Source organism: Magnolia sinica, chromosome 2 (genome assembly GCF_029962835.1).
Source record: "Magnolia sinica isolate HGM2019 chromosome 2, MsV1, whole genome shotgun sequence".
NCBI classification, from domain to species: Eukaryota; Viridiplantae; Streptophyta; class Magnoliopsida; order Magnoliales; family Magnoliaceae; genus Magnolia; species Magnolia sinica.
The window spans coordinates 15,211,781-15,239,510 of NC_080574.1; the positions used below are offsets into that span (position 1 = coordinate 15,211,781).

The 27,730-nt window shown below is 41.6% G+C and overlaps 1 protein-coding gene across 3 annotated transcripts; it reads left to right on the forward strand.

Annotated features, from left to right (window-relative positions):
• Positions 1-11,164: 11,164 nt before the first annotated feature.
• On the forward strand, positions 11,165-25,933 carry LOC131236331 (uncharacterized). 3 transcript variants are annotated; one of them, XM_058233462.1, is made up of 8 exons: positions 11,176-11,292; positions 11,576-16,772; positions 16,882-17,138; positions 17,213-17,330; positions 23,038-23,239; positions 23,339-23,683; positions 23,791-24,488; positions 24,914-25,933. In XM_058233462.1, exons 2-8 carry the CDS (start codon positions 11,640-11,642, stop codon positions 25,583-25,585), a joined length of 7,425 nt encoding a protein of 2,474 aa, XP_058089445.1. In that variant the 5' UTR covers positions 11,176-11,292; positions 11,576-11,639; the 3' UTR covers positions 25,586-25,933. The 3 variants fall into 3 exon arrangements, with proteins under 3 accessions (XP_058089439.1, XP_058089450.1, XP_058089445.1); XM_058233456.1 differs by having other exon boundaries at positions 11,165-16,772; XM_058233467.1 differs by having other exon boundaries at positions 11,165-16,772; positions 16,885-17,138.
• Positions 25,934-27,730: the final 1,797 nt, after the last annotated feature.

A 27,730-nucleotide genomic window follows, 5' to 3' on the forward strand; every position in this document is an offset into this window, starting at 1 on the left:
TCCCTTATGCATTCCATATATAGTATGATATTTACTCATTCGTTCATGACCTTAAGGTGGTTGCTAATATTGAAAAGCCTCAAAAAGAGCTTTTGGGGATTCTAATAAGATTGTAAAATCTTGGAACCTCCTTCTTCATATCTAAATCTAATATTTTAAAATTCACTATCTTGGCACAAGAGAAGATTGTTGTCCACAAAGAGGTTGCAATCTCTTCGTTCGGTCAACCTAACTGTACTGCATCACCAGATTAAAGGTATTCTGACAACAATTATACTGTGGCTTTAATCTTCCAGCTCAATTATTCTAAGTTGTTATCACCATTTCTACTCTCCTTCATAGTAGCATCATCATCATCATCACTTCTAGTGCACAGTTCATCTTCATTCATTCTTCACCAAGCCCATAGAAGTTGAGCAAGACATGAACTTCTCTATAAGAATAACCTTCGTAAGCATATATGTTGGATTTTCACAGGTGTGGATCTTCTCAAGAGTAACACTGTATTCCTCTAGCATCTGTTGGAGAAAATGATGATGAACATCAATGTGTTTAGTCTAAAAATAGTATACCGAGTTCTTTGCCAAATTGATCGTGCTTTCACTATCATAATGCACAGGCACGACTTCCTGTTAAAGTCTCAAATTCATTCATCATACCTCTCAACCAAACTACTGCCATGAATGCATTTGTTACCACCATATGATCGCTACACCTACTAACATAAAACGAGTAACCAAAAGTTGAAATTTTATTATCCACATTACTAGCATAATCGACGTCCACATAGCTCACTAGTTTCTCCTCAAATTTACCGAATGACAAGACATAATCGGTCATACCTCATATATAATGAAGTAACCATTTCATTGCCTCCTAATGTTACTTGTCGAGGTTTGACATGTATCTACTTACAACGTCCACTGCATGTGAAATATCTGGTCCAGTACAAACCATGACATACACAAGACTGTCAACTGCGCTTAAGTAGAGTACAAAATATATATACTATTTTTCTTCATATGATGTAGGACATTGCTCTAAAGAAAGTCGAAAGTGAGCAGCATGAGGTGTGCTAACCAACTTTGTGTTATCAAGTCTGAACTTGACCCAAGTCCTCAATATATTCTTCCTGAGACAATGATATAGCCTTCTCATTTCCTTATATTTATATAGGTTGATGCCGATAATTTTTTTTATAACTCCTAAATCTTTTATCTTAAATGTCCTAGACAACTGAGCCTTTGGTATGTTGATTTTAGATATGTTATGGGCTGACGATAAGCATATCATCAATATACAATACCGGAATTATGAATTCCCTATCACTCAGTAATATGAAGTAAACACAATGATCAAACTCACTTTTAATAAAATTTTTGTTCATCATGAAAGAATCAAAATTTTATACAGCTGCTTAGCAACTATTTCAGGCTATACAACGACCTTTTCAACCTACAAACCTTATATCATCTACTCTCTGTACCTCGAATTCTTCAGGTTTCTTAATGTACATATGTAATTATAGTTCTCCATGTAGAAAAATTAGCATCACATTTAGTCGTTCCAATTTCAAATTATATTGGGCAATTAATGCCAATACGAATCTAATAGATACTTGCTTCACAATTGATGTGAATATCTCATCGAAGTTAATGTCTTCTTTATAAGAATAGCCCTTCGCAACTAGTCTCGCCTTATACCTATCAAGTTTCTTATGAAAGATCCACTTGCACCTATTTGCTTTTCGCCTGACGGGAAGCTCCACTAACTCCTATGTTTCATTATTATACAGAGAATCCATCTCATTATACATCGCCGTCATCCACTTCTTAGCATCTGGGTTATTTAATGCTTTAAAAAGGTAGACGGATTCCCATCATCCATGATTAGGGAAAACATAAAATTTGAGTCATTCCCGTGTCTCATTAGTAACCTGTAATTTCTCGGTGAATTTCTCATAACAAGTAGTGCCACCACCTCTTCCTATAGCTTAACTTCTATAGGTGTTTTACCTCTATTTAATTTCACACCAACAACCAAATTTTTGATTTCCTTGTGCTCATCCTTTTAATAAAAGGATCCCTCATCAAATTTAACGTCCTGACCAAATATGATTTTCCGTGAAATATGACCGTACTGTATGTACCCTTTCACTCAATCACTATGGCTGACAAATGTTAACTTTTTATTCCTTTGGTCCAACTTATCTCTCTTAATTGACGGCGCATGAGAGCAAGCGTCATGACCAAATATCCATAGTCCCGATTAGTCAACTTCCTAACCACTCTATACTTCTTTTGAAATTTTGTATTAAATCGGTGTAGACGGGGAATGATTCACTAAATAGTAAGTCGTGCTGATGGCCTCAACCCATAGCTCATCGCCTAACACAGCATTACTTAGCATGCTCTGGGTTCTTTCCAAAAGAGTCCAATTCATACGCTCTATCACACCATTCTGCTACATGTATATCTAATTGTGTTATGTTTAGCAATACCCTCGTTTTTACAAAATTGATTAATTTTTTTCAAAGTAAACTTTTCGCTATTATTAGTCCTCAGAACTTTCAACTATTGCCTTGATTATTTTTCAACCATAACCTTCTATAACTTGCAAGTGACAAACATATCAGATTTATTCTTCATGAAATAAAGTCACACCTTTTTAGAGAAGTCATTAATGAATGTTACGAAGAATGATGAATCTCTTCTAAAAACAACGGGCGATGACCCCCACACATCAAAATGCACATAGTCAAGTTGTCATTTACTTATATGTTTCTCAATTTTAAATGATAATCTTGATTATTTACCGTATATGTAATGTTCACATACATCTAAATTAAAATTTTTAAAAGTATAAATTAAATCATAATCAAGTAGTACCTTCACAATGTGTGGCCTAGGCACGTATACCACACATATGTATACATAGATTCTGCTACAAATGTTGTAACTCCACTTGATATAATGCTCTCAGTTAATAAGTAAAGGTTTTCACTTCACTGTGCTTTCATAACAGTGATTGCCCATTTAGAAACTTTCAGGACACTTTCATACCTGATGAATTTACACTTGAGTGCCTTCAGAGCTCCTAGAGATATCAAATTTTTCTTCAGGTTTGGAATGTGCCTCACACTTGTCAAAGTACGCTCCACCCCACCAAACATTATAATGCGCACCGAACCAATTTCAATAATCTTTTAGGCATGATAATTATCCATAAGAACCAAGCCACCATTATACTCGTTATACTTCGCGAACCAACCACTATGAGGACACATGAGATACGAAAATCCCGTATCCAGTATCCACTCATTAAACAAGTGTTTAACCTTAGACACAGACGATATGTCACAACCACTCGTGCTTTTACTGGATTCTGCCGAATTGGTCTTTTCCATTATTTATTTGAATTCTCATCTTTCTAAATTTTGGCACTTATGCATTCCTTCTTTATATGTCCGGTCCTATCATATTTCAACACTTATACTTCCCTTTATCGTTTGACTCGTGTTGTTAAAAAGATGTCTTAAATATGAAAAGTTCTGAAAATCCTCGACTGGTCGAAGAAAGTTTGACTCGAAGTGCAGCAACGGTGTATTTGGGATTTCCTGGACACTTAACCAGTCGAAGCTCTAGCTCGACTAGTCCAACGTTACACAGATTGCATAAATTTAAGGCAGTTTCCAGACTATTCTAAGTTGGTGTGAAAGTTGAGTCTCCTAAACTATAAATAGGAGTCCATAGGGCCATTCTAAAGAATATTAATGCTTTCTAAAGGTATTCTAAGGGTTTCTAGAATGGGTTCTAAGGTTTCAAAGGGTGTAGTAAGGGTGAGATTTGAGGTTGCTCCAATCGAGTAAGTTGTAAGTCCCCGAGTTTTCGGAACCTAAGTATATAACTCGTTTTCCAAAAACCTGAGTGTTAACCTTTAAAAATACAAATTCGACGTGTGTACGTATCTTTTCAGAGTGAGCATTTATGCGAAATACGAACAAATCAAACATAAATGAAATCTTCATATATATTCCAATGTATAAGCGGTTGCCCATAATGACTTATACAATTATAAGAAATACACAATTTAACACATGAAAAATATTAAAATGCATATAAAATTAAGCAGCAAGATCAAGCAACTTCTCTTGATAGATACGACCATGTATCCTTGACAATTGTACCCTGCTCGTCATCAGTCTGAACATGAATATCATTTAAGCCACCTGTACTACTTGTACGGTTATATATTCGATGAATGAGTGACCAGCTCTGTGTGAATTTTTCTTAAGATTATACACTGCCGCATTAGGTAAGCATAGTTATAAACAAAAAGGCATTCAAAACAATACATGATGCAGTTTTATTAAATGCATAGATGCATGAGTGCACATCAACTGGGGATGCTCATCCAGTTGGCTTTTGGGCGAAACCCATGCATGTGGTTTGTCACCAGCGAATATCAATTTTTTGGAGGAAGAATTCAGATTATGTATTTTCGTATATTTTCCTTTACACAGAGATGGTATATAACAGCAAACATTACTCCTATTTTGATGTACACAAATCTCGCTATTAATCATAGAAAATCTTGGCTATAATCGTTGATTCCGTTGGGCTGTAGTTGACCCTATGATGTAGGGATTTTCATCCCTTAATTTGCTCATCTAATCTTCGGAAGACAACTCATGCCAACACTCCCCCTCAAGTTAGTGCGTATATGTCTATCATGCCTAACTTGCCAACTGAGTTGTGAAAACTCCTACTACATACAACTTTTGCTAGAATATCTGCCAACTGGTCTTCAGATTTCACAAAAGGAAAACGAATCATCTTCTCTTCGAGATTTTGTTTGATAAAATGCCAATAAACTTCTACATGCTTGGTCCGATCATGCTAAACTGGGTTATGTGAAATGTTCATCATCGCCTTATTATCACAAAATAGATTCATCTCGCAATTAGGGGTAAACCCAATCTCAGATAAATGTTTTTTGAGCCAGAGAAGCTCGCATAGTCCTTTGGCCATTCCCCGAAATTCTGCTTTTGCACTTGATAACGCTACTACCTTCTGCTTCTTATTCCTCCAGGTGACTAGGTTCCCTCCAACAAATGTGAAATAGCCTGAAGTAGACTTCCTGTCTGATATGCTTCCTGCCTAGTCAGCATCTGTATAGCCTTCAACATTTAAATGACCATTCTTTGAAAACAGAAGTCCTTTTCCAGGGGACGACTTCAGGTATCTGAGAATCTGCATTATAGCATTCATATGATCTTCACTCGGGCAATGCATGAATTGGCTAACCACACTTACTGCATAAGCAATGTTAAGTCGCATGTGCGACAGATAAATCAATTTGCCAACCAGTCTCTGATATCTACCTTTGTCTGTTGGAACTTGGTCTGGATATTCCCCAAGTTGGTGATTCTGGATTATTGGTACATTAGCAGGCTTGCAATCTAGTAGCCCGACCTCAGCAAGCAGATCTAAAACATATTTCCGCTGAGAAAGGAATATTCCATGATTAGATATAGCAACTTCGATCCCCAAAAAGTACTTGAGCCCCCATAAGTTCTTCATCTCAAACTCTGATGCTAACTGTTCTTGAAGTCTTGCAATCTCATTTGCATCATCTCATGTAATGATCATATCGTCAACATAGACAATTAGTGCTATGATCCTACCTTGTTGACGTTTAAGAAATAGGGTGTGATCGAAGTTGCTCAGTTGGAAGCCATATTTTTTCAATGCCAAACTCAGTCTCCCGAACTAAGCTTGAGGAGATTGTTTCAAGCCATATAGAGTTTTCTACAATTTGCACACAACCTTGGCTTCAGAATTAGCCATATACTCGGGAGGGATATCCATGTAAATTTCTTCTTCGAGATCACTGTGAAGAAATGCATTTTTTACATCGAGCTGATGTAATGACCAATCAAGGTTCTCAGCAAGAGATAATAGAACTCTAATCGTGTTCAGTTTAGCCACTGGTGAGAAGGTTTCTTAATAATCAACTCCATGTGTCTGGGTATAACCTTTGGCAACTAATATTGCTTTGTATCGTTCGATTGACCCATGCAAGCATGAAACCAACCCAATTCGCTGAGTCCACGGAACAACGACTCAAAGATTGTACAATCACAGCTCGGTCTTGAACCAATTGCACAATTCGTCGGATTCTTGAGACTAACCGTACCAACCCCCTTACGCATATGGGATTGAGTTTCTGTCCAACCTAACAGCACACCCATGAGTCAGCAGTGAAGGCCAATACAACTCGCTGAAATTCCAATAAACTCAACAAGTTGGTGTTGTGTGGCAGCAAGCATCAATTGTTCCCTTCTCCTCTTATTTTTCCTCTCTTTGGCGTGAGCAGGGAGTTGGCTTGCCTGGAATCAGCAACCACTCTAGACGTCCCCCCTGGTGGGTGTGGGGCTGCTCGAGTCAACTTAGCAGTCCTTCTATAGCTCCAGCAAACACCATCCAGCGAGTCTGGACGATAACTCGAGCTCGGATCCAGTTGAGCCCTACTGGACCCCGAGTCCTCTCTCTCTCTCTCTCTCTCTCTCTCTCTCTCTCTCTCTCTCTCCAGAGTCAGGGCTACTGGCCACCCCAACTTGCTCTGAGTTCGAGCCTAACTCGGATAGTCGGAAGGTGGTGCGGCACCATGCAGCGAGCAGTAGTGATCAACATCTCGCCCTCCTTTCTTTTGTCTTCCCTTTCTTCTCTTTCTTTCTTCTCCAGGGACACTCGACGGTGAGTCCGAATGTAACCAAACTTGAACCGCATCGACTCAGTGTGGTAAAACAACGAGGAAGAAGGTATGGGCATCAATGGCAGATTGAAGCTCGATGGGTTTTTCTCTATTTTCTTTCTTCCGAACAGCCCTGATGGACTATAGGGAGCATGGATGATAGATCGAATGGAACTCAGATGCCGTTTGGCTGGTGGGTTCAAAGGAAGGAGAAAATGACCGGATTTTCTTCATGTTGCCACGAGAAGATGAGAGAAGTTGCTGTTGTTTGATCCTTCCTGTTTCTCTTTATATCAAAACTTAGCTTTTCTGGATGGTCAGGATATGATTTAGGTGTCCAGTTTCTAAAAACCACTAATGGAACACGGTTTTGGCATTGGTTTTCCAGTGGAAAACCCTATTCCACGTGAACAGCGCTTGGATGGTCTGGATTCGTCTAAAACAGAGGGCTTTGATTGGAGGAGAGATCCTCACATGGATCACAACAACTGGCTCGTGAAGGGGAAGGAATAGTTTCCATTTTTGGAAATGGAATGCTCGTGAGAGGGTGACTTTGGGCCGAATTTCTACACATGCACGTGTGTATGCATCTATGAGGGTCCCACCATCCTGGATGGATCTAAGAGGCCTACAACCTGAATGGTTTGGATTGGCTCAAGGTGGCCCATATAGATCACAAACGATTGGTTTTGAGAGGGCTGGAAACACAACTTGCCTGCACGCCAGCCTTCTTGTGATCGACGCCTTGTGTACACACGAGCTTTCTAACATCTGAAACACTTGGGTTTTGATTAACTTTCCATGGACTCTTTGATGGACAGTTCGAACTATGCTAAAGACTCCAGATGGTGGGCCATTGATCAAGCAAAAACGTCTGTCCATTTGAAATGGACGCTGGTGGAAAGGAAGGATATTTCCTTCTTCGGAAATCACTGGGTCAAACTCATTTAATCCGAAATGATGGTCCGCTGCTCCGTGGTGTATACTTGATGTGCACTCACCCTGCCCAAAAGTGGGGTCCATGGGGTTGCCCTCCGAGATCTGACCCGTCCATCAGACTCCTCGGGTCTAAATAGGTCCCCCGACCAAAGATCAGGAAGGTCCAAGGTTTAGGTGGGCCCTAACATTTGTTTTATGTGCCTAATTGATACTATCCGATGACCCTTAAAGATCGGACGGTCAGATCATTCCAAATTTGTACATTAACGGTAAAAAGTGTCCAAGGGACCACTTAGCTAAAATAAATGGCTAGATTTTGGGTTAGGTGATATTATAGTACAATATTTTTAATAACTTATTATTACTATTATTATTGTTATTATTATTTTGTACTATTTCTTGAATTCGTTTATGTGGGTCACATCACGATCCGTGACATTTATTCTTTCACCTAGCCCCCTACATGGCTTTGATTAGAAAAAAAAAAATATTTGATTATTTTAATTGTAAGTGGGTTATAATACATGGGTCTTAATGTACGGTTATCGGTTTATATTAAATTAATGGTTGCATTTGTGAATCCGGTAATCTAATCGTAGAGATTAAGTAGTGGGTTGTGACTTATCAAACGATGGTTAATAATGTAGGTCATGTGTATTTTCACACAAATACGTAAATTTAGATTATGAGGGTAACACCCGCGTACGCGAAAGTATGAGGTGTTACATGAGTCCTCTATCTCTATAATTTTGCTGTCATAGTGGATCTTTATTACTTTGTACCGTGGTTTTTTCCTGAAAGGGTTTTCCATGTTAAATTTTTGTATTCTCTTGTGATTGCTTGACACCATTAGATTGCTATTTTAGATCCATATTTGTGTGATTCCACAGCTCAAATCCCAACAACTTGGACCTCAACGCGACTTATCATTTTCTTGTTCAAACGATCTTCCCCTTGTAATCAGTGTCCCTACAGAAGTAAATTCCTCACCACTATTTCTTCTCTGTTGCTTCGACTGAAGGACAAAGATAACGATATCAAGGTTTCAGTTAGCCCTGCCATGGCACAGAGTATCCATTAGATTCTTGTAGGAATCTGTAAAGAGTGTCAACAACATTAAAGCTCCATCTTCTTCATCAATTTTTACTTCCATACTTGTCAGCTTATAAATTAGTTTTATTGAAGACACTAATGTGTTTGGAAAGATTTGACCATTTTTCCATCTTCAAAGTAAATAGTTGTCTCTTTAAATATAAGCAATTGGAGAGTGACTTCGTCATGTAAATGCTTTCCAAACTCACCCATAGGCCTATGATAGTTGCATAATTGATAACATTATAGAGGACTTCATCAATCAGGCACAATTAAATTGTGTTAATCGCCCTCTGACCTAGGTTGTACATATCTTTTTCCTTCATAGTTTCAGAACGTCTCACTTTGCCAATGAGAGCCTGCGACACACCTTGTTGAATTATGAGGGCTTTGATTTTCAACATCCATAATTCAAAGTTATTTTTTCCTGTAAACTTCTTTGTTTCGAACTTCACATTCGATCATATATTTCATATTCAATCTAAACTCCTAACGTAAAGCGTATGCTCTGATACCACTCATTGTCGTAGCTGCCACACATTAGGTCTGGAAGCAACATTAGAACGAATCAAACACATGAATAGAGAAATGAAAATCAAGTTATTATAAAGAAATATAAAGATTTTACATGAAAAAACCTTTGTGGGGAAAAACTACAGTACCAAACGACAAACAATCCACTATAATTAAAAAGTTACAAGAGATAAATAACTTACGTATTCAAAAGCCCATGCTTTCTTCCATTGAGAAACCTTAAAAATCGTGTAAGCTCTCTCTCCATTACATGGATTTAACCCTAATTTCATATTACAAAGTCTTATATAGACTTCCATACGAAATTAGAAACGAACCTGCACTTTCTACAACTGGCACATCCCATTCGATCAACCGCACCCCACCTTCAATCGACAAAAAGTTTCAGAGGGAGCCACCATTGATTGGAAACATCATAACAAGATCAGTCAACCCTACCGGACTTCAATCGACCAAACTACACTACATCACTAGATTAAAGGCACTTTAACACCGATAAAAATTGGATTGAACTAATTTTGTATAATAGCAAATGCTTGGTAGTGTAAAACTAACTAGTAAAAAAAAAACAAAATTCTAACAATTGCCAACTTAATAGAATGTTTGCAATACCCCCAAGCTTTTACATAGCACATGGGATGACCTATCATCGAGACGAAACATTTTTCTCATTTATGTAACTATGAGCAAGCGATGGTATAAAAATCATGCCATCCATTCGAATAATCTTAATGATATTAAGCGTATGTCCGATGACATAAAAATGGATGGTCAAGATTGAGTAGCTAAACAAAATAACTCCCACCATCATCTGGAAAGATAGTCCAAAGCATTGCCATTATCCATGTGCCAAACAAAGGTGAAAGGGACTGGCGACTCCCCTGCCACTAGCCAATGGCTAGTGGTAGGTGCTCTGCGGGCCCCACCATGATGCATGTGTTTCATCCATGCCGTTCACCCATTCTTGCATATCATTTTATTATATGAGCTCAAAAATGGGGTTGATCTAAATCTCAAGTAGACCGCACGGTGTTGATTAAACTCCCACCGTTAAAAACTTTTTAGGGGTCACATAAGTTTTGGATCAAGCTGATATATGTATTTCCCTTCATCCAAGTCTGTATGACCTAATCAACATGTTAGATGTCAAATAACCATTACAGTGGGCCCTAGGAGGTTTTTAATGGTGGAAATTCAATCACTACTGTATTCCCATGGTGTGGTCCACCTGAGATTTAGATCTACCTCATTTTTGGGATCAAGCCCTAAAATTATCTTTAAAAATGGATGGACGGCGTGAATAAAACATATACATCATGGTGGGGTCTACATAGCACCGACCACTAGCCACCTGGCTCATGGCAGCGTCACTAGCCAAAAACGGCGTCCGCGTCCAAGCAAAGGGGCCTAATAAGGGAAAAGATACAGAACTTCAAGATAAGCGCATGGCCATTGAAATCTCTCTCAGGCAATGATGGGACACACCAGATGATCCTACGAGCTTGATTTACTTACCAAGGACCTCTTGGCACACGTGCCAACAAGCAACGCACGAGATCCAGGAAGGGACCACCGTCAACGAGGCCTGGCCAATTAGGCGGGGACACACATCACGTTACAATGAATCAAGAAAATGGACGGCTAGGTACATTGGCTGGGTTAATTGGGCTTATTTGGACCGAAGAATGGTCACGATAGGACCCACCGGCGAATGGCAATGGTCTCTCACACACGTGCGAGGTCAGGCGTTCCGCGAGTACTCTTATCAATCTCCACGCGCGCGAGTCGCATCCCCACTTAATGACGACGCAGCTACAATACAATCGATATTTTCTTTTTATTTTCCCTTCTCTCAATTGTTTGTCGTTCCGTTTCTTTCTGGAGAAGCTCCTCTCTACTGGTTAGGGCTTCCCGTTTCCGCCTTCCTCAGCGGCGCCTTATAAACATCACCATCTCCGCGTACGCCGAGAGGTAACCTCGTTAATCTACGCACCCCTCATTCACTCCTCTTCTCTCTCGAACTAGAAGGTGAAACCCTAATAAATCAAGGAAATTCCGACTTCTCTCCCTCCCTCATAACAAACATCCCTTCCTTTCCAGCTTGATCTCTACCTCCACCGTCATTTATATTATCCGATCGCCGTCGTTGGAGCGGTCTCTAGGGTTTGATCTCGATCTTTTGTTTGCAAGAAAATAAGAAGGGATAGAATTGTTTTTTTTTTTTTTTCTTCCTGTTTCTGGGTGAGAATTCCAGGGTTAGGGTTTGATGCTGTGGCGGATTTCGCCGGAAGGGATAAGGGTTTCGGTTGGTTTCTTTGATGGCCAATCCTGGCAGCAGTGTTGGGAACAAATTCGTCTCTGTCAATCTAAATAAATCGTATGGGCAGCCTCGATCCTCTTCTTCGAATACTGGCCGAATCCGGCCTGTTAACCATGTCAGTGTCGGTGGTGGTGGTATGGTGGTCCTGTCACGGACGCGGAGTACCATTTCAGGTGGCCCCAAGGGCAGCCCAAAGCTTTCCGTACCGCCCCCCTTGAATTTGCCATCGTTGCGGAAAGAGCATGAACGGCTTGATCTATCTACATCGGGTGGTTTGGCTGGTGGTGGGAATGCTGGATCTGGAGCAGGCCTTTCTTCATCTACCATGGGCTGGACAAAACCGGGCATTTCTGCCACATTGCAGGAGAAAGACGTGGGTCAGGACCAGCCAATGTTTGGGCGCCCGGGCAGTGGGGGTCAGACGGTCAATAGCCCTGTTGATGGCGAAGCGAGAGTTAGCAGCAGCATTTATATGCCACCTTCTGCACGGTCAGGCATGGGCGTGCAGCAGCCGGTTGCTGCCACAGCACGCGATGTTCTTCCCGTGGAGAAAGCTGTTGTTCTGAGAGGGGAAGATTTCCCTTCGTTGCATGCTACCCTGTCTTCTGCGACCATGCAGGCCCAGAAGCAAAAGGATGGTGTGAACCAGAAGCAGAAGCAGAGGCCAGGCGAGGATGCATTGAATGAGAAAATGGAGAGCTCTAATCTGCGTTCACCTCTTCATATGCGTCCTCAGTTGGGTTCAACGCGTCTTACTGCTAACAGTAATTCAGGTGAGAGCAGGGGCTCGGGTGGCCTGCCGGGTGGCATGGGGGAGCCATCAAGGAAGCAGGATGGGTACTTGCCAGGTCCACTTCCACTTGTAAGGTTATCTCACACGTCTGATTGGGCCGATGACGAGCGTGATACAGGTCATGGGATACCAGATCGGAACAGAGATCATGGATTCTTGAGGGCTGAATCTGGTCATGAAAGAGATTTTGATATTCCCAGGAGTGCGTTGCCACGGTCATTGGTTCAAAATCTTTCTGAAGGGCAGGGTCCACGTGATGCTGAAGCTAGCAAGATTTCGTCGAGGGAAGTCTTGAAAGGGGAATCTTTTGGCAGAGATGTGAGGACCCCAAGCAGGGAAGGCCGAGATGGGAGCTCGTGGAGAGTTTCATCGCTTCCCAAAGATGGGTTTGGTGCCCGAGAAATCGGAATTGACAGAAATGGTGTCACTGCGAGACCTTTCAGTCTCAGCAAAGATGCAGGTAAAGACAACAAGTTTGGTGACAATGCTCGCGATGGTTTCAGCAGCATGGCGAATGGAAATCAGGATGCTAGGTATATGCGGAGAGATTTGGGTTATGGGCCATCTGGGCAGAACGGGAACCATTCAGCAGAATCATTTAATGGCAGAGGCACAGAACAGAACACACGTGGGCGGTACGGTGACGCCTCCAACAGATACAGAGGTGATGTGTTTCAGAACAGTTTGAAGCCCAAATCCTCATTTTCTTTGGGGAGTAAAGGGCTTCCCATGAATGATCCAATACTTAATTTTGGCAGAGAAAAACACTTATTCTCAGGTGCTGGCAAACCGTATGTGGAAGACACTTTCTTGAAAGATTTTGATGGAAGGGATCCTTTTTCTGGGGGTTTTGTTGGGGATGTAAAAGTATTTAAAAGGAAGAAAGATGTGCTAAAACAGGCTGATTTCCATGATCCAGTTAGGGAATCTTTTGAGGCAGAACTTGAGAGGGTTCAAAAGATGCAAGAGCAGGAGCGGCGGCAGATTGCTGAAGAGCAAGCTAGAGCAATGGAGCTTGCTCGGAAAGAGGAAGAGGAGAGACAGCGGCTGGCCCGGGAAGAGGAGGAACGCCGGAGAAGACTCGAGGAAGAGGCGAGAGAGGCAGCTTGGAGGGCAGAACAGGAGAGGCTGGAAGCAGTGAAAAGAGCTGAGGAGCAGAAGATGGCAAGAGAAGAGGAGAAAAGGAGGATTCACTTGGAGGAAGAGAGGAGGAAAGAGGCTGCTAGGAAAAAGCTTTTGGAGTTGGAGGCAAGGATTGCAAAGAGGCAGTCTGAAGCTACTAATACTAAGGATGATAAGTTTACCACGTTCATGGGGGACGAAAGAATGCCAGGGTTAGTTAAAGAAAGAGAAGTTCCAAGGTTGGCAGATGTTGGAGATTGGGAAGATGGTGAACGAATGGTAGAGCGGATCACTAGTTCTGCATCCTCTGATTCCTCCAGTATGAACAGACACTTTGAGACAGGTTCAAGGCCTCATTCTTCTAGGGATGGAAATCCTGCCTTCTCAGACAGAGGTAAGCACTCAAATTCCTGGAAAAGGGATGTGTTTGAGAATGGGAACAACTCCTCATTCCTTTTACAAGATCAGGATAATGGTTATCACAGTCCAAGGCGAGATGCTGTTGGTGTGGGGAGAGTTTTTCCAAGGAAAGATTTCTATGGTGGCCCTGGAGTCATGTCTTCCAGGACATCCACAAAAGTTGGGATGCCAGAACCTCATATGCCAGATGATTTCCCTCATCTGAGAGGGCGCAGGTGGAACCTCGCTGTGGATGGGGATCATTATGGTAGGAACTCAGACATTGATTCTGAGTTTCCAGATAATTCAATGGACAAATTTACTGATATTGGATGGGGCCAAGGTCGCTCTCGTAGCAGTTCTCATGCTCCATATGCAGAAAGGTTATTTCAGAACTCCGAGGTTGATGGCTTTTCCTCTTTTGGGAGGATGAGGCATTCCATGAGACAGCCTCGTGTTCTCCCTCCTCCATCACTACCTTCCATGCACAGAGGTTCCTTCAGAGCCGACACTGAACATCCAGGTTCTTCAGGTTTTATGGCTAATGAATTGAGGTACCAGCAGGCCGGTTATGGGAGTGCGTATCATGAGAATCTTGGACAACCTGGAATGAGGGCTTCAGCGCAAGAGGATGCCAGCCCTCAGGAGCAGAAAGAAGAGAAGAATGTGTCTGGGTGTGACTCACAGTCTTCACTTTCTGTTTCAAGTCCGCCAAATTCGCCCACCCATCTTTCGCATGATGACTTGGATGATTGTGGAGATTCCCCACATGTGGCCGCTGTTGATGATGGTGAACAGATTGCTTTATCTGACAATGAACATGTCATCTCAGCATCAGAGGCTGGGAACACAAATATTGTGATAGCCCCAAGGGTGGCATCTCCTGTCGAAGATGAAGAGTGGGCTGCTGGAGACAATGAAGAACTGCAGGAGCAAGAAGAATATGATGAAGTGGAAGATGGCTACCGGGAAGAAGATGAAGTGCACGATGATGAGAATCTTGACCTAACCCAGGAGTTTGAAGATTTGCATTCAGAGGAGCAAGACACAAGCGGGAAGGTAAGTCAGCTGGTTTTAGGGTTTGATGAGGGTGTTGAGGTGGGAATGCCAAGCGGGGATGAACTTGAAAGAACTCCCAGGAAGAGTGAAAATGCCGTTGGAAGACAACCTCTTTCTGCTGTCACCTCACATGAACTGGAGTCTTTTGATGGACATGGTCTTCCATCTGAGAACAACTTTCCTGAGTTGAGCTTGGAGAGCGCTTCCAAAATGATTCAAGAAACTGAAAAGTCACTGCAAGACTTGGTAATCCAGCCAGTGAATGCATCCGCGAGCTCAGCGGCATGTACCAATTACCTGCCAGACACTGTGGAAGCAACTAATAATTCTGGTTTGCTGGGTCAGCAGCCTGTCACATCTTCTGTGAACATGTCACTACCTTCTCAACAAATCCAGCCGATCCTGTCCACGGTTTCTTCTGTTTCAAGTCAGTCTGAGGTGTCCCCCGTTAAGTTGCAGTTTGGTCTGTTTTCTGGTCCTTCCCTGATTCCATCGCCTGTTCCAGCCATACAGATAGGTTCCATTCAGATGCCTCTCCATCTCCATCCTCAAGTTGGCCCCTCTCTCAGTCAAATACATCCTTCACAGTCTCCTGTCTTCCAGTTTGGCCAGCTGAGGTACACGTCCCCTATTTCCCAGGGAATATTGCCATTGGCTCCTCAGACAGTGCCTTTTGTGCAGCCCACTGTTTCAACCCATTACTCTATGAACCAAAATCCCGCAGGATCGCTGCAGAATCAAGCAACCCAAGATTCCTCCATTCAGAGTCCCGGTTTGAAAGATAATATGCCATCTGTTCTGATGGATAACCAGCCCGGGTTTGCGCCAAATCTCATGAACTCATCTCAGGAAAACTTAGGCAAGGAGGTGAATGGCTTGCTAGTAACAGGTAATGCCAACAATGATGTTCTGCCATCTCAGAATAGAGAAAGCTCCCTGTGCAGTGAAAATAAGCCTAGGTCTGAATCCATTTCCCAGGTTGAAAATCAAGGACACCGTGATAAGACTGTGAAAAGGAATTATAGATCCTTTGCTAATAATGGAGATACGCAAGGTCTGATGCATACTGAAGCCACTTCATCCCATCCCTTTTCAAAAGAGAGAAACTTTGCTGGGTCAAAGGCTCCGGGCCCAATACCTGGTAGTAGAGGGAGGAGATTAGTTTATACTGTCAGGAACAATGGCTCAAGGTTATCGTTTCCTGCCTCTGAAGCTTCACGAGTTGATTCTAGTGGCTTCCAGAGAAAGGCTCGACGAAACATCCGGAGAACAGAGTTTAGAGTGCGGGAAAATGTTGATGGGAGGCAATTGGAAGGTGTGGCCTCATCTAACCACCCAGGGCAGGATGAGAAGTCAAATATCAGCGGAAGGGTTTCTGGTTCGTCAAGAAGTGGAGGTAAAAAGGATGCTGGATTGAATAAATCAACCAAACCAGCGGTTGACTCAGAGTGCTTTCTAACCTCAGGTTCTTCTAGTTCACGGGTTGCTGATTCTGAAAATAAGACGGACAAAGCATTGGGAAATACTGCAGCCAATACTTCTCGCTCTGGAGATGGCATCCTCAAAACTAATGGCAATTCTGAGGAGGACGTTGATGCTCCTCTGCAAAGTGGCGTTGTGCGTGTTTTCAAGCAGCCAGGCATAGAAGCTGCTAGCGATGAAGATGACTTCATTGAGGTCAGGTCTAAGAGACAGATGTTAAATGATCGACGTGAACAGAGGGAAAAGGAAATTAAGGCCAAGTCAAGAGTCATAAAGGTATTTGGTCTTGCAACTCTTACACAATTTCATGGTTTGATTTCCCTTTAGTATTGCCTCTTGCATCATGAGAGATGTTGTTTGGTTTGCTTGTTTGGCTTCTCCATAGCAGGCACCTCGGAAACCTCGTTCAATTTCACAGAGTATTGTGGTTTCATCCAACTCAAATCGGGTAGCAACATCATTAAGTGGAGAAATGACGAACAGTGCTCGTCCTGAGTGTGTAGTTACTGATGGGAAGGGCCCAAACAATGCTGAAGTATCATCTGGATTCTCTACCAGTATTGCATCTCCGCCTCTACCCCCAATTGGCACACCTGCTGTGACCGCGGATGCCCAACCTGATACAAGATCTCTCAGTATGAAGTATGTTTAGCTACAACTTACAAATGTATACATGATATTTTTGGAGCCCCTGGTACTCATGATCTCTTCTGCAGGTCGCATCCAACAAACTCTGTCCCAGCAAACCTTGTGCCAGGCTTATCATTTGAGAGCAAAAATGTGGATAATGTCCCCACATTGGGTCCTTGGGCCAATGCACGCATTAATCAGCAGGTACTGTTAGCGTCTTGACGTGGTTCCTTTTTCTACTTTGCATATGTATGCTAGCCTACGGTATGTATGTATGCGTGCGCGTGTGTAAAGAGTAATGCTCACACACAACTAGTTGTAGGTACAAATAGCTACCCAATTTAAGCATTAATTAATGCTAATTAATGTGAGGAGAAGAGTGCTGTTAAATGCGAGGAAGAGTAATTTCACGTCAAAGGGGTAAGTGGCTTGGGGTGGGCCCCACTATGGTGTTAATGTCAAATCCATACCGACCATCAAGTGCATGACCTCATGTTGGACATCCATGGTTCAAGTGGACCACATGATTGGAAAGAGTGAACTGGGAAAAGCTCACACTTCAAACTGTCTCTTCCCCATGGTGTGGCCCACTTGAATCAAATATGAGCTGGATTTTTGGGCCTCAGGCCTAGCGGTTGGTGTGGCATCTAATGGTTAAGAGTAAATTTTACATACTCATCATAGTGGGCCTTGTAAAAATCAAGGGCGGTCTCTCTCCCAGTTGTTTCCCTTGTTGTGCCCCAACCTAAATCACGGATCATCCCGATTTTCTGTTTCTGGGCCCAGCATTGGATTACACATCTAATGATTGGAGTGGATTTAACATTCACATCATGGTGAGCCCCATTAAAAATCGTCCATCTCGCATTGGTTCCCATGAAAACAGGGATAGATTCAAGAAGACTCATATTCGGTAGCGTGGAAAACAACACTGACTTTGGTAATGTGTATATGTGGCAAAGCTCTGTAGGCCCTACCATGGTGTATGTATTTTATCCATGTTGTCCATCCATTTTGCTAGATCATCTTAGGGCATTAGCCCAAAGACGAGGCAAATCCTAACCTCAAATGGACCACACTATAGGAAACAATGGGGATTGAACGGCTACCATTGAAAACTTCTTCAGGGCCACAAAAGTTTTGGATCAAGCTGACAATTTTGTATTCCCGTCATCTAGATTTGTGTGACCTTACGAAGAGGTTGGGTGGCAAATAATCACCATGGTGGGCCCTAGGAAGGTTCAACTGTGGGCACCATTGTTCCCACTGCTTCCTGTGGTGTGGTTCAATTGAGATTTGGATTTGCTTCACTTATGGGCTCATGCCCTAAAATGATCTGGCAAAATGGATGGACTGTGTGTGGATAAAACACATACATCCACGCCCACGGAGCTTTGCCAGGCATGCACTGCATGGAGGTTGGTGTTGTGTTCTACGCTCCACAAGTCCATTCCAAAAGAGGAGTTTAAGTCCAATTGGTTTGACAACAAGCTACTTTCCACCCATATTGTACCTGCCAACAACATTAAGTGCATGTGACATCCAGACCTTCCGGCAGGTTGGCCCCACCACGAGGTTGTCTTGTACAATGGCCAGTCCTATCTATGAATTAAGCGGGCCTCACCACATAAAACGTCGTCTAGACATTGGGTAAATAGCAAAACACAAGCGTGGTCTACTAATGAATGGATTTTACATATGCATTTTTTCAAAAGTTATGCTCATGATGGGGTTAACCTATTAGACGGGTTGGATGTCGTGTACACATGGAAGGTTGGAAGTTATCTGCTGGTCGGACCTCAACCTACAGTCCAACCCATTAGATCGAGACTTTCATGTTTAAGAGAAAGGAATTTTATCAGATGCTTCCCTTGATTTTTACGGGGGCCACCGTGATATGTATGTGACATCCATTCCGACCATTAGATGTTTAATCTTATGTTACGCCTAGAGCCAAAAAATCAGGCTGAACTGTGATTCAGGTGGGCCACACCAAGGGAAACAGTTGGGATAGAGCATCCACCCTTGATTTTTATACGGCTCACTGATGATTATACCCAATCCATTCCAACCATTAGATGTCACATTAAACTTGGGACTGGAGGCCAAAAATCAGGCCCATCCATGATTGAGGTAGCCAGGTAGCCGCACCTAGGGAAATAGTTTGGGTGGTAAATTTTGTTCCTTACACTGTTTCCAATCATATGGTCCTCCTGAACCACAAATGGAGCTGATTTTTGGGATCTGGTTCTAACATGGGGTGGCACACCTAATATCGGTGTGGATTTCGCATTAACACCAAGGTGGGGCCTACCAGAGCTACCAACTCCTTTTCCACCTTATGAAAACTCTGGTCACATCTATCAGCATTAATTACTCTCCCTCATTCAACATTTATCAGCATTAGTTGATGAATTAGTTGCATGTCCAAGTAGTTGTGTGTGCATTTCTTATATATAAAAGGTATTTATTTACACTTTGTTATTGCTGCTCTATGCAGTTGCTTCTTGAATTGTTAGTATAATTGTAGTTCTGAGGAAGCCAATTCAGTTGTGAGATCTTTGTTGCATTTGAAGGCTCTCTCTTTCTATTTCACATGACTTTGATGGAGAACTATGTTACAACTTTTTGACTGTATTTGACATCAATCATTTTTTTCTACTTCTCTCATGCTGTGCTATGTAAATTGCACTCTGACACATTTGTCATTGCTGGACACAAATAGAGGTACATGGTGCCCTTTAAAATAAGGTGCCATAAATTGGTTGGGTCAATTCAATTATCTGGTGGACCGTCTCTTGCATCTTAATAATTGGATCATATCTTTGTCCAGGTCAATCTGACATGTGGGACCCTCATCATATATATATTAATATTTGTGATGGATTGATACCTTGACTTGCTGCCTCGGAGGTTCCTACCTTCAAGGCTCCCACTCCCCAAGTAAAGGCAAAAAAAGTTACAGAGTTATAAACAGGATTTGCTCACATTCACCCATGGGTGAATGCTGTAATCCTTCAGTGGATGTTTTTTTCCAAACAGTGAATGCTTTCAAATTGACTTTTTAAGGTAAGATTGGTTAAGTAACCAAAAGTACCTTTTGTTTCCACAAATGCTAGAATGTCAACACGTCTTCGCTTCGCTCCTTTCACTTCCTTTTTCCTTTCTCACTTTGTATCTGAGCTCATTCCTGAAACAAGGTAACTCTTACTGAAATTTGTAGCATCTGTTGATCAAGACATTTCTAGGAAGTCCCAAATCGATGAAAATTTTCCACTCAATTGTAATTGTCTAATTTCATGATGGCCCTCAGCCTGAAATCTGCAATTTTTGAGCATCAGATTGCATATAAAACTTCTCAAATCCATGACCAAAAAAAAAGAAGAGAAAGTTCAATAGCTGATCCCTGATTCCCATCTGCCAAATATACATATGACGTCTCCAGAATTCCGTTCTCATGTTGTTATTGTTGAATTTATGTGCACTAGCGGATCTCTTTTTTTTTTTTATTTTTTTTATTTTTTTTTTATTTAAAAAAAAAAAAAAACTTTTCTTTCTTCCTGAAAGGCAACGGATCTTGCTTTTCCTGAATCTATCAAGAAGAAGCCCGCCCTGCCTTCATCAGGCCAGATCCTGGCAAGGTAACCATAACGGTACGGGCTGTAATCGCTGTATGCCTACTAAAAAAATTCTGAATATCGGCTCCGTAATGGACCTTTGAGGGCCATTTTTTCCATAATGGCTGTTACGACCCCCATAACACGCAATGGTTGCCCTTGTCAAATGGCTAGATTTTTAATTATTGAATGGGCTTCTTCTGTTTCTATCCTAAAGGGCTGTAACATGGACTTTCTCTGGTTTTGTCGGGTTGCTGTCTCGGCATCCCTTTCTTGTTGCTCTTGTTTTTGTTTGTTGTTGTCTTTGCTTATAGTTGCTTTTGCTCTTAATAAAATTTTGTCGTCTTTCAATATATATATATATATATATATATATATATAATGGTTGCTGCCGTTACGTAGCCGTTTTTGGATACCTTGGATCCAGGTCGACGACTGGATATGCCCTTTATGTCCTCTATGCATTTGGATATTGTAAATCTAGATCTGTCTCAGATCTGGGTAGGTTATGTTACTACTTGGATTGGACATGGATCCACCCTGATCCAACCCGATTAGAGGCCTATTTTAAAAGTCAGATTCACCAACACATCCATACGATTATTTTAAATAATAAAATATTTTATTTTAATGGTATATTGAAATTATTCGTGCACATATCCCAAAAATAAATAACAATAGTAAAAAAATAAAAATATTTAATAATTAAACATAAAAACATCTTTTTATATGAGCCATGTCTAGGATTGCCATACATGTGAATCTTGGTCACTATGTAATTTTGAAAAAGAAACAAGGGGAGAGAGTTGTCTTCCCTTAAAAAAGGTGTGTCCTTGTTAGATAGATATTTTGCATTACTGATTCCCATCTCCCAAAGACGCATATAATAACATCTCCAGGGTTCCATTCTAGTGTCATTATTGTTGAACTTATGTGCATTTGTGGATCTTGCTTTTTCATGAATCTATCAAGAAGAAGCATGCCCCGCCCTACCTTCAACGTACCTTCAACGGGTCAGATATGGGACGGCCACGGGATATGCCCTTTATGTCCTCTATGCATTTGGATATTGTAAATCAAGATCTGTCTCATATCAGTGTCGGTATGTTACTAGGATTGGACATGGATCCACCCTGATCCGACCTGTTTACAGGCCTATTTTAAAAGTCAGATTCACCGACATATCCATGCAATTATTTTAAATAATAAAATACTTTATTTTAATTGTTTGTTGCAATTATTTATGTGCATATATCCCAAAAGTAAATAACTATAGTAAATAATAAAAAAGATTTAATAATTAAACATAAAAAATGATTTTTATATGAGCCATGTCTAGGAGTGCCATACATGTGACTACGGACACGGTGACTCCACAGAATTTCGTGAAACTAATGGACTTGTTATGGAGATATTTTGCATTACTGATGCATTTTTTTTATTTGTTTATTTTTGAAGGTGGTTTGGTTTTCTGGTGTAATCAGACATCGGCATGCTGGGCTGAACTAGATTGTACTGATATTCTTCTTTTTTGGAAAAGAAGAAGAAGAAGAAGAAGAAGAATTGAAAACACATATAAAACTGACAATTATGGTTAAAAGAGAATTTCTCATATCTATCAATCCAATTGGCTACCAGTTTGGACCCCTGATGTTAGTACTTAACACAAATAACCTATTGTTAGGCCGACCAAGCTAGTGTTTATTTTAGCTGCTGCAGTTTGTTTTGAAGGGGTCACCATCATTGTCATCATCTAAGCCTTATCCCAACTAATTGAGGTCGGCTTCATGAATCCTGTTCTGCCATGTGACCCCATCAAGGGCCATAACTTCAATTAGAGCATAGGTTGTCAAGTCTTTTCTTAGTACCTCCATCCATGTCCTTCTGGGCCTCCCCCAGGCCCTTTTTAGAGCCTTCAACTTGCACCGACTCACTCCTAATTGGCGTAGATCTTGGTTTCCATTGCACCCGTTGCACATGACTAGACCAACTAACTCTACTTTCCCTCATCTTATTATCTATTGGTGTTCATTTCTAATTCGATCCTTCCTCGTCTTGCCACTCATCCATCTCAACATCCTCATTTCAGCTACACATCCTATGAAACAACTGCCCAACATTCTGTCCCAAAAAGAACGGCTTGTTTTGTTTTGATTCTTTTGAAGGGGTGCAGTGTGGAAATGTCTACTTTTCATGTGTATTATCTTGTTTTTTAAAAATTTCCAGCAACCTATTAAAATATTAGTCTCAATGGCATTTATTTATTTATTTATTTATTTTTTAAATTTTTTTAGGTGATGGTCTTAGCCCAGACTAAACTTGATGAGGCTATGAAGCCTGGACGATTTGATACACATGTTGCTTCCATCGGTGATCACACTGTTGTTGCTATGGAGCCTGGCAAGCAATCAACATCAGTCTTGACACAGGATATATCATTTACTTCATCTGCAAGCCCACTCAATTCCCTTCTCGCTGGGGAGAAAATTCAATTTGGTGAGCTTTCTATCCCACTTGAAATCTCACCTTGCAGGCATAATTACTTTGAATCTCTAGTGCTGTAGCTTTCTGAGCAAATTTACACATTGGGTTCAGGTGCTGTTACATCTCCAACCATTCTGCCTCCAAGCAGTCGTGCCGTTTCAAGCGGGATTGGTCCTCCTGGTTTATGTAGGTCAGACATTTCCAGTTCCACCGACCATAATTTATCTGGACCTGAGGGTGACTGCACGTTATTTTTCGATAAAGGTAAGCACCCTGATGGATCTTGCATTCACCTAGAAGATCCTGAGGCTGAAGCTGAGGCAGCTGCATCAGCGGTTGCTGTGGCTGCAATTAGTAGCGATGAGTTAGTCGGGACTGGCTTAGGTGCATGTTCTGTCTCTGTTTCAGAGACCAAAAGCTTTGGAGGTCCAGATGTCGTGGGATTACCTTCAGGAGGTGGGAAAACACATCTTTAAACTATCTCAATTGAGCCAAACTTTTTCACTAATAAAATCATCTGTTTATTTCTTGTACTGCTGTATTAAGTGTTAAATGATTGGCAGGTGTGGCAGACAACCAACAATTATCCTGTCAGTCGAGAGGTGAAGAGTCTCTGACTGTAGCTCTTCCTGCCGACCTTTCTGTAGAGACACCATCTTTGTCTTTGTGGCCTACTTTACCGAGCCCTCAAAATTCTTCTGGCCCAATGCTCTCTCATTTCCCTGGGGCCCCACCTTCCCATTTTCCTTGTTATGAGATGAACCCGATGTTAGGGGGTCCAATTTTTGCCTTTGGGCCCCATGATGAGTCTGCCAGCACTCAATCACAGTCGCAAAAAACTAGCACATCAGGTACAGGGCCACTTGGGGCTTGGCAACAGTGCCATTCTGGTGTAGACTCCTTTTATGGCCATCCAGCTGGATTTACCGCCCCTTTCATCAGTCCTCCCGGAGGAATGCCAGGTGTTCAAGGTCCACCTCACATGGTTGTTTACAACCATTTTGCACCAGTTGGACAGTACGGGCAGCTCGGATTAAGTTTCATGGGAACCACGTACATCCCCTCTGGGAAGCAACCTGACTGGAAGCATACTCCTGTATCTTCTGCAGTTGGTATTAGTGAAGGCGACATCAATAATCTTAATATGGTTTCTGGTCAGCGCAATCCTTCAGGCATGCCTGCTCCCATCCAGCATCTTGCTCCAGGGTCACCTCTACTGCCAATGGCATCTCCTTTGGCCATGTTTGACATGCCGTTTCAGGTAGATTTTTTATATTGACTTAGTAGATTTTTTATACTGACCTGTTCGCCCATCACTGCTTTAAATAGATAAAAATATATAAATAAAAAGAATCCTGCTGATTGATCATGAATATGTATTTTGGATATGCTGTTTTTAATTGAATACGTCTTCATTACTCTCTCTCGAAAAAAGGGGAACTACAAATTAAATACTACCCTTCAAATTTAGGTCACTACAAAGTTTGATTTATTTATTGCAGGTAGCAACAGTATGGCATCTATTTTTACCCATAAAAATGATAAAAAAAGAAGAAGAGCTTCATTCTAGTTAAATCTATTATTTATTGCTATTGTTTTTTTCATTTTCTTCAGTATTAAGCTCTTGTTCACTGGTTTCATTTTACTGTCATTAGTGATGATAAGTTAAACCTGTTTGAATTCCAGTCATCTGCTGAAATACCAGTGCAAGCACGCTGGTCTCACGTTCCTGCTTCGCCCCTTCATTCCATACCACCATCAATGCCATTGCAGAAGCAGGCAGAGGGAGGGCTTCCTTCCCAATTCAACCATGGATTGCCGGTGGAATCGTCGACTGGGAAAAGGTTCCATGAACCTCGATCTTCAGCCCCCGCAGACAACTGTCGGAATTTTCATGTGGCAGCTGACTCCTCACAGTTGCCAGATGAACTGGGTTTAGTAGATCCCTCGAGCACTGGCGCACCCCATGCTCCCACAAGCAGACCTGCTTCATACAGCGCTACAAATGGGAACAACAAAGTGCAGAGTCTCACCAAGAGCTCATCCAGAAGTACTGTTGGAAGTGCTAATGAGAGTAGTCTTGGCGGCGGCGGCAGCAGCAGCAGCAGCAGCCAGAGCATGAGCTCATCCTTTAAAAATCAACCCACTCAGCAGTACCTTCATCCGATTGGGTATACGGACCAGAGAGGTGGGCTTTCTCACAAGATTGGTTCGGGAGGAGAATGGCACCATCGTAGGATGGGTTTCCAAGGAAGGAATCAAACTTCGGGGACAGACAAGAACTTTGCCGTGTCCAAGATGAAGCAAATTTATGTGGCTAAACCAGCAACAAGCGGGACTCCTACAACAAATGTTTGATTTGGAGGCATGGCTTCAGCAGCATAGTGAGGCTTGCTTTTGGTGGCTGCCTCTTTTATTTAATAGCTGTTTTGGTTAGTGATTTGGCATTGTGAGGCCCTTTTTTGTTTTCAATGTTTTAGAGGGGGAGAGATGGAGCAGACACTGGTGGTTTTTGTTTTTTTTTTTTTTTTTTTAAAATTTTAATTTTAATGTTGTATAAGTGTTTCTTCATATTAGGTGGCTCCTCTCTTTCTCTATATATATTTCCTTTTTGGCTCCAAAGCAAGATATAGGTAGGGGTTGCTGTATGAAATCCAGCAGATATTACACTAATTTTAATGATAAAATCACTATTGTTTTTTTTTTTTTTCAATTCTCAAATCTGCTTTTCCTGGTGTTTGTTATATTTCACAGACCAATGTTATCAGATCCTTAATCTACTATGCTCATGTAATTCTCAGTTTTTCCTTTTCATGGGCCTCTCTGATTGAGATTTAAAGAGCCAAAGGTGGTTCTAGAAACTCAGATGAGGAAGTCCACCTCCTTGCCTGGAGCATTTTTGCTTTGTTTTTTGTTTGAACTATTCCTATGCTCATGGCCTTTAAAAATAAAAAACTCAGGAATGACATTTCATGGAAACTGATCTAGAAGAACTGATATGAATTGCTAAGAAACCCAGATTTGCAAAAATGATTCATTATTTACTTATTTATTCTGTTATTATCTTTATTATTTCTGTTAGTTTAGCTTGCATGAACGTCTTCAAAGCTGCCAAAGCTCTGTTTAATTTAAGCTGCAGACAGAACCCCAAATGGTTCATATTCCTCACTGGTTTCTTAAAGAACTGAGTTGGTTGCAGCACAAAGCTTGTAAATGCCAGAAGTTGCTTCTGAGGGAGGAGTGGTTGAATGATCTCATGTTACTGCTTCGAGATTAAACTGCAAGCAGAAACGTCTTTGTTCTTTAGTTTTCTTCTTGTTCAGTCTGTGCTTGGCATTTCCCTCAATGCTGCTACTTAAACAAACCTTGACCTGAGATACTTAGTATTCAGTTTATAGTCCATGGTTCAGTGGGATCATTTTGTTGTGGGCCACATTGGATGGACCATGCCCCAAAATCTATTTGATGAGACAATCCTAACCTTTCAATTTGGGTTCTGCAACAGATGGATGTTGAAGAAGAGATACAGCAACGGTGTACATTCAATTGAGAAAAGACTGCTTGCAGAAACTGCAGACTCAAGAATACCGTGGAGGGAAGAATGGAAGCATCTCTGAGGAACAAGATGGCAGCGAAATGGGTTGAAGCTAGAATTCAGAAAGAAAGTTAAAGAGAAGATCAAATGAAGAAAAAAGGTGCCAGTTAAAGAGAATCAGATGAAGAAAGAGGTGCAGAGAGCGCTTTAGCTGAAAGGAGTGATAATAGAAAATCTCTATGGTATTGCAAACACCATTGACAGAATTCATATATTGAATGCAGATGGAAAAAGACGGAGTGGAGGCATTCCAAAATTATGCGAAGCAGTTATAAAGTTTTACTTGGGTGTTGGGAAAGACAGAAACTTCATAGTATCTTTATTTCAACCAAATACCAGAGGGGTCGTTACTCTTGCTCTGGTGGTAGACTCTTAGGAGTTTCAACACCCGGTCAAGGGTTCGAGTACCCATAGTTGGTGAAATTCCACTTTGGCGTGAGTGTATGGGGGTGTGTGTGTGTGTGCGTGTGTAAAAAAAAAAAAAAAAAGGAAAAAAAAAAGAAAAGAAAAGGCCAGAGGAGGCAGACTAGTTAAGAGGTCCATCAGGAAGGAAGATGTCAAGTTGGCAATCTTGGATTTGGTGGAGATGATGTCTAGTTGGCAATCTTGTCAGACCAGACGGATTTCCAATTGCCCTTCTCCATGTGTTTTGGGGAGAGGTAAAAGTTGACTAATGATTGGGGAAAGATAACCAAATCCAAGGACATCAAGGCTCTGTTCATCACGCTAGGCCCCCTTTACCAAGGAGGCCATATAATCTTAAAGGTGTTAGCATCAAGGTTGAGGAAAGTCCAAGGGGTCGCTACCTTAAAATCGCAATGACATTTGTGCATGGGAAACAAATTCCTGATGGGGCACTTATGTAGCACATGACCATATTGACTTCAGGCAGTGAGATGGTAGGCCTG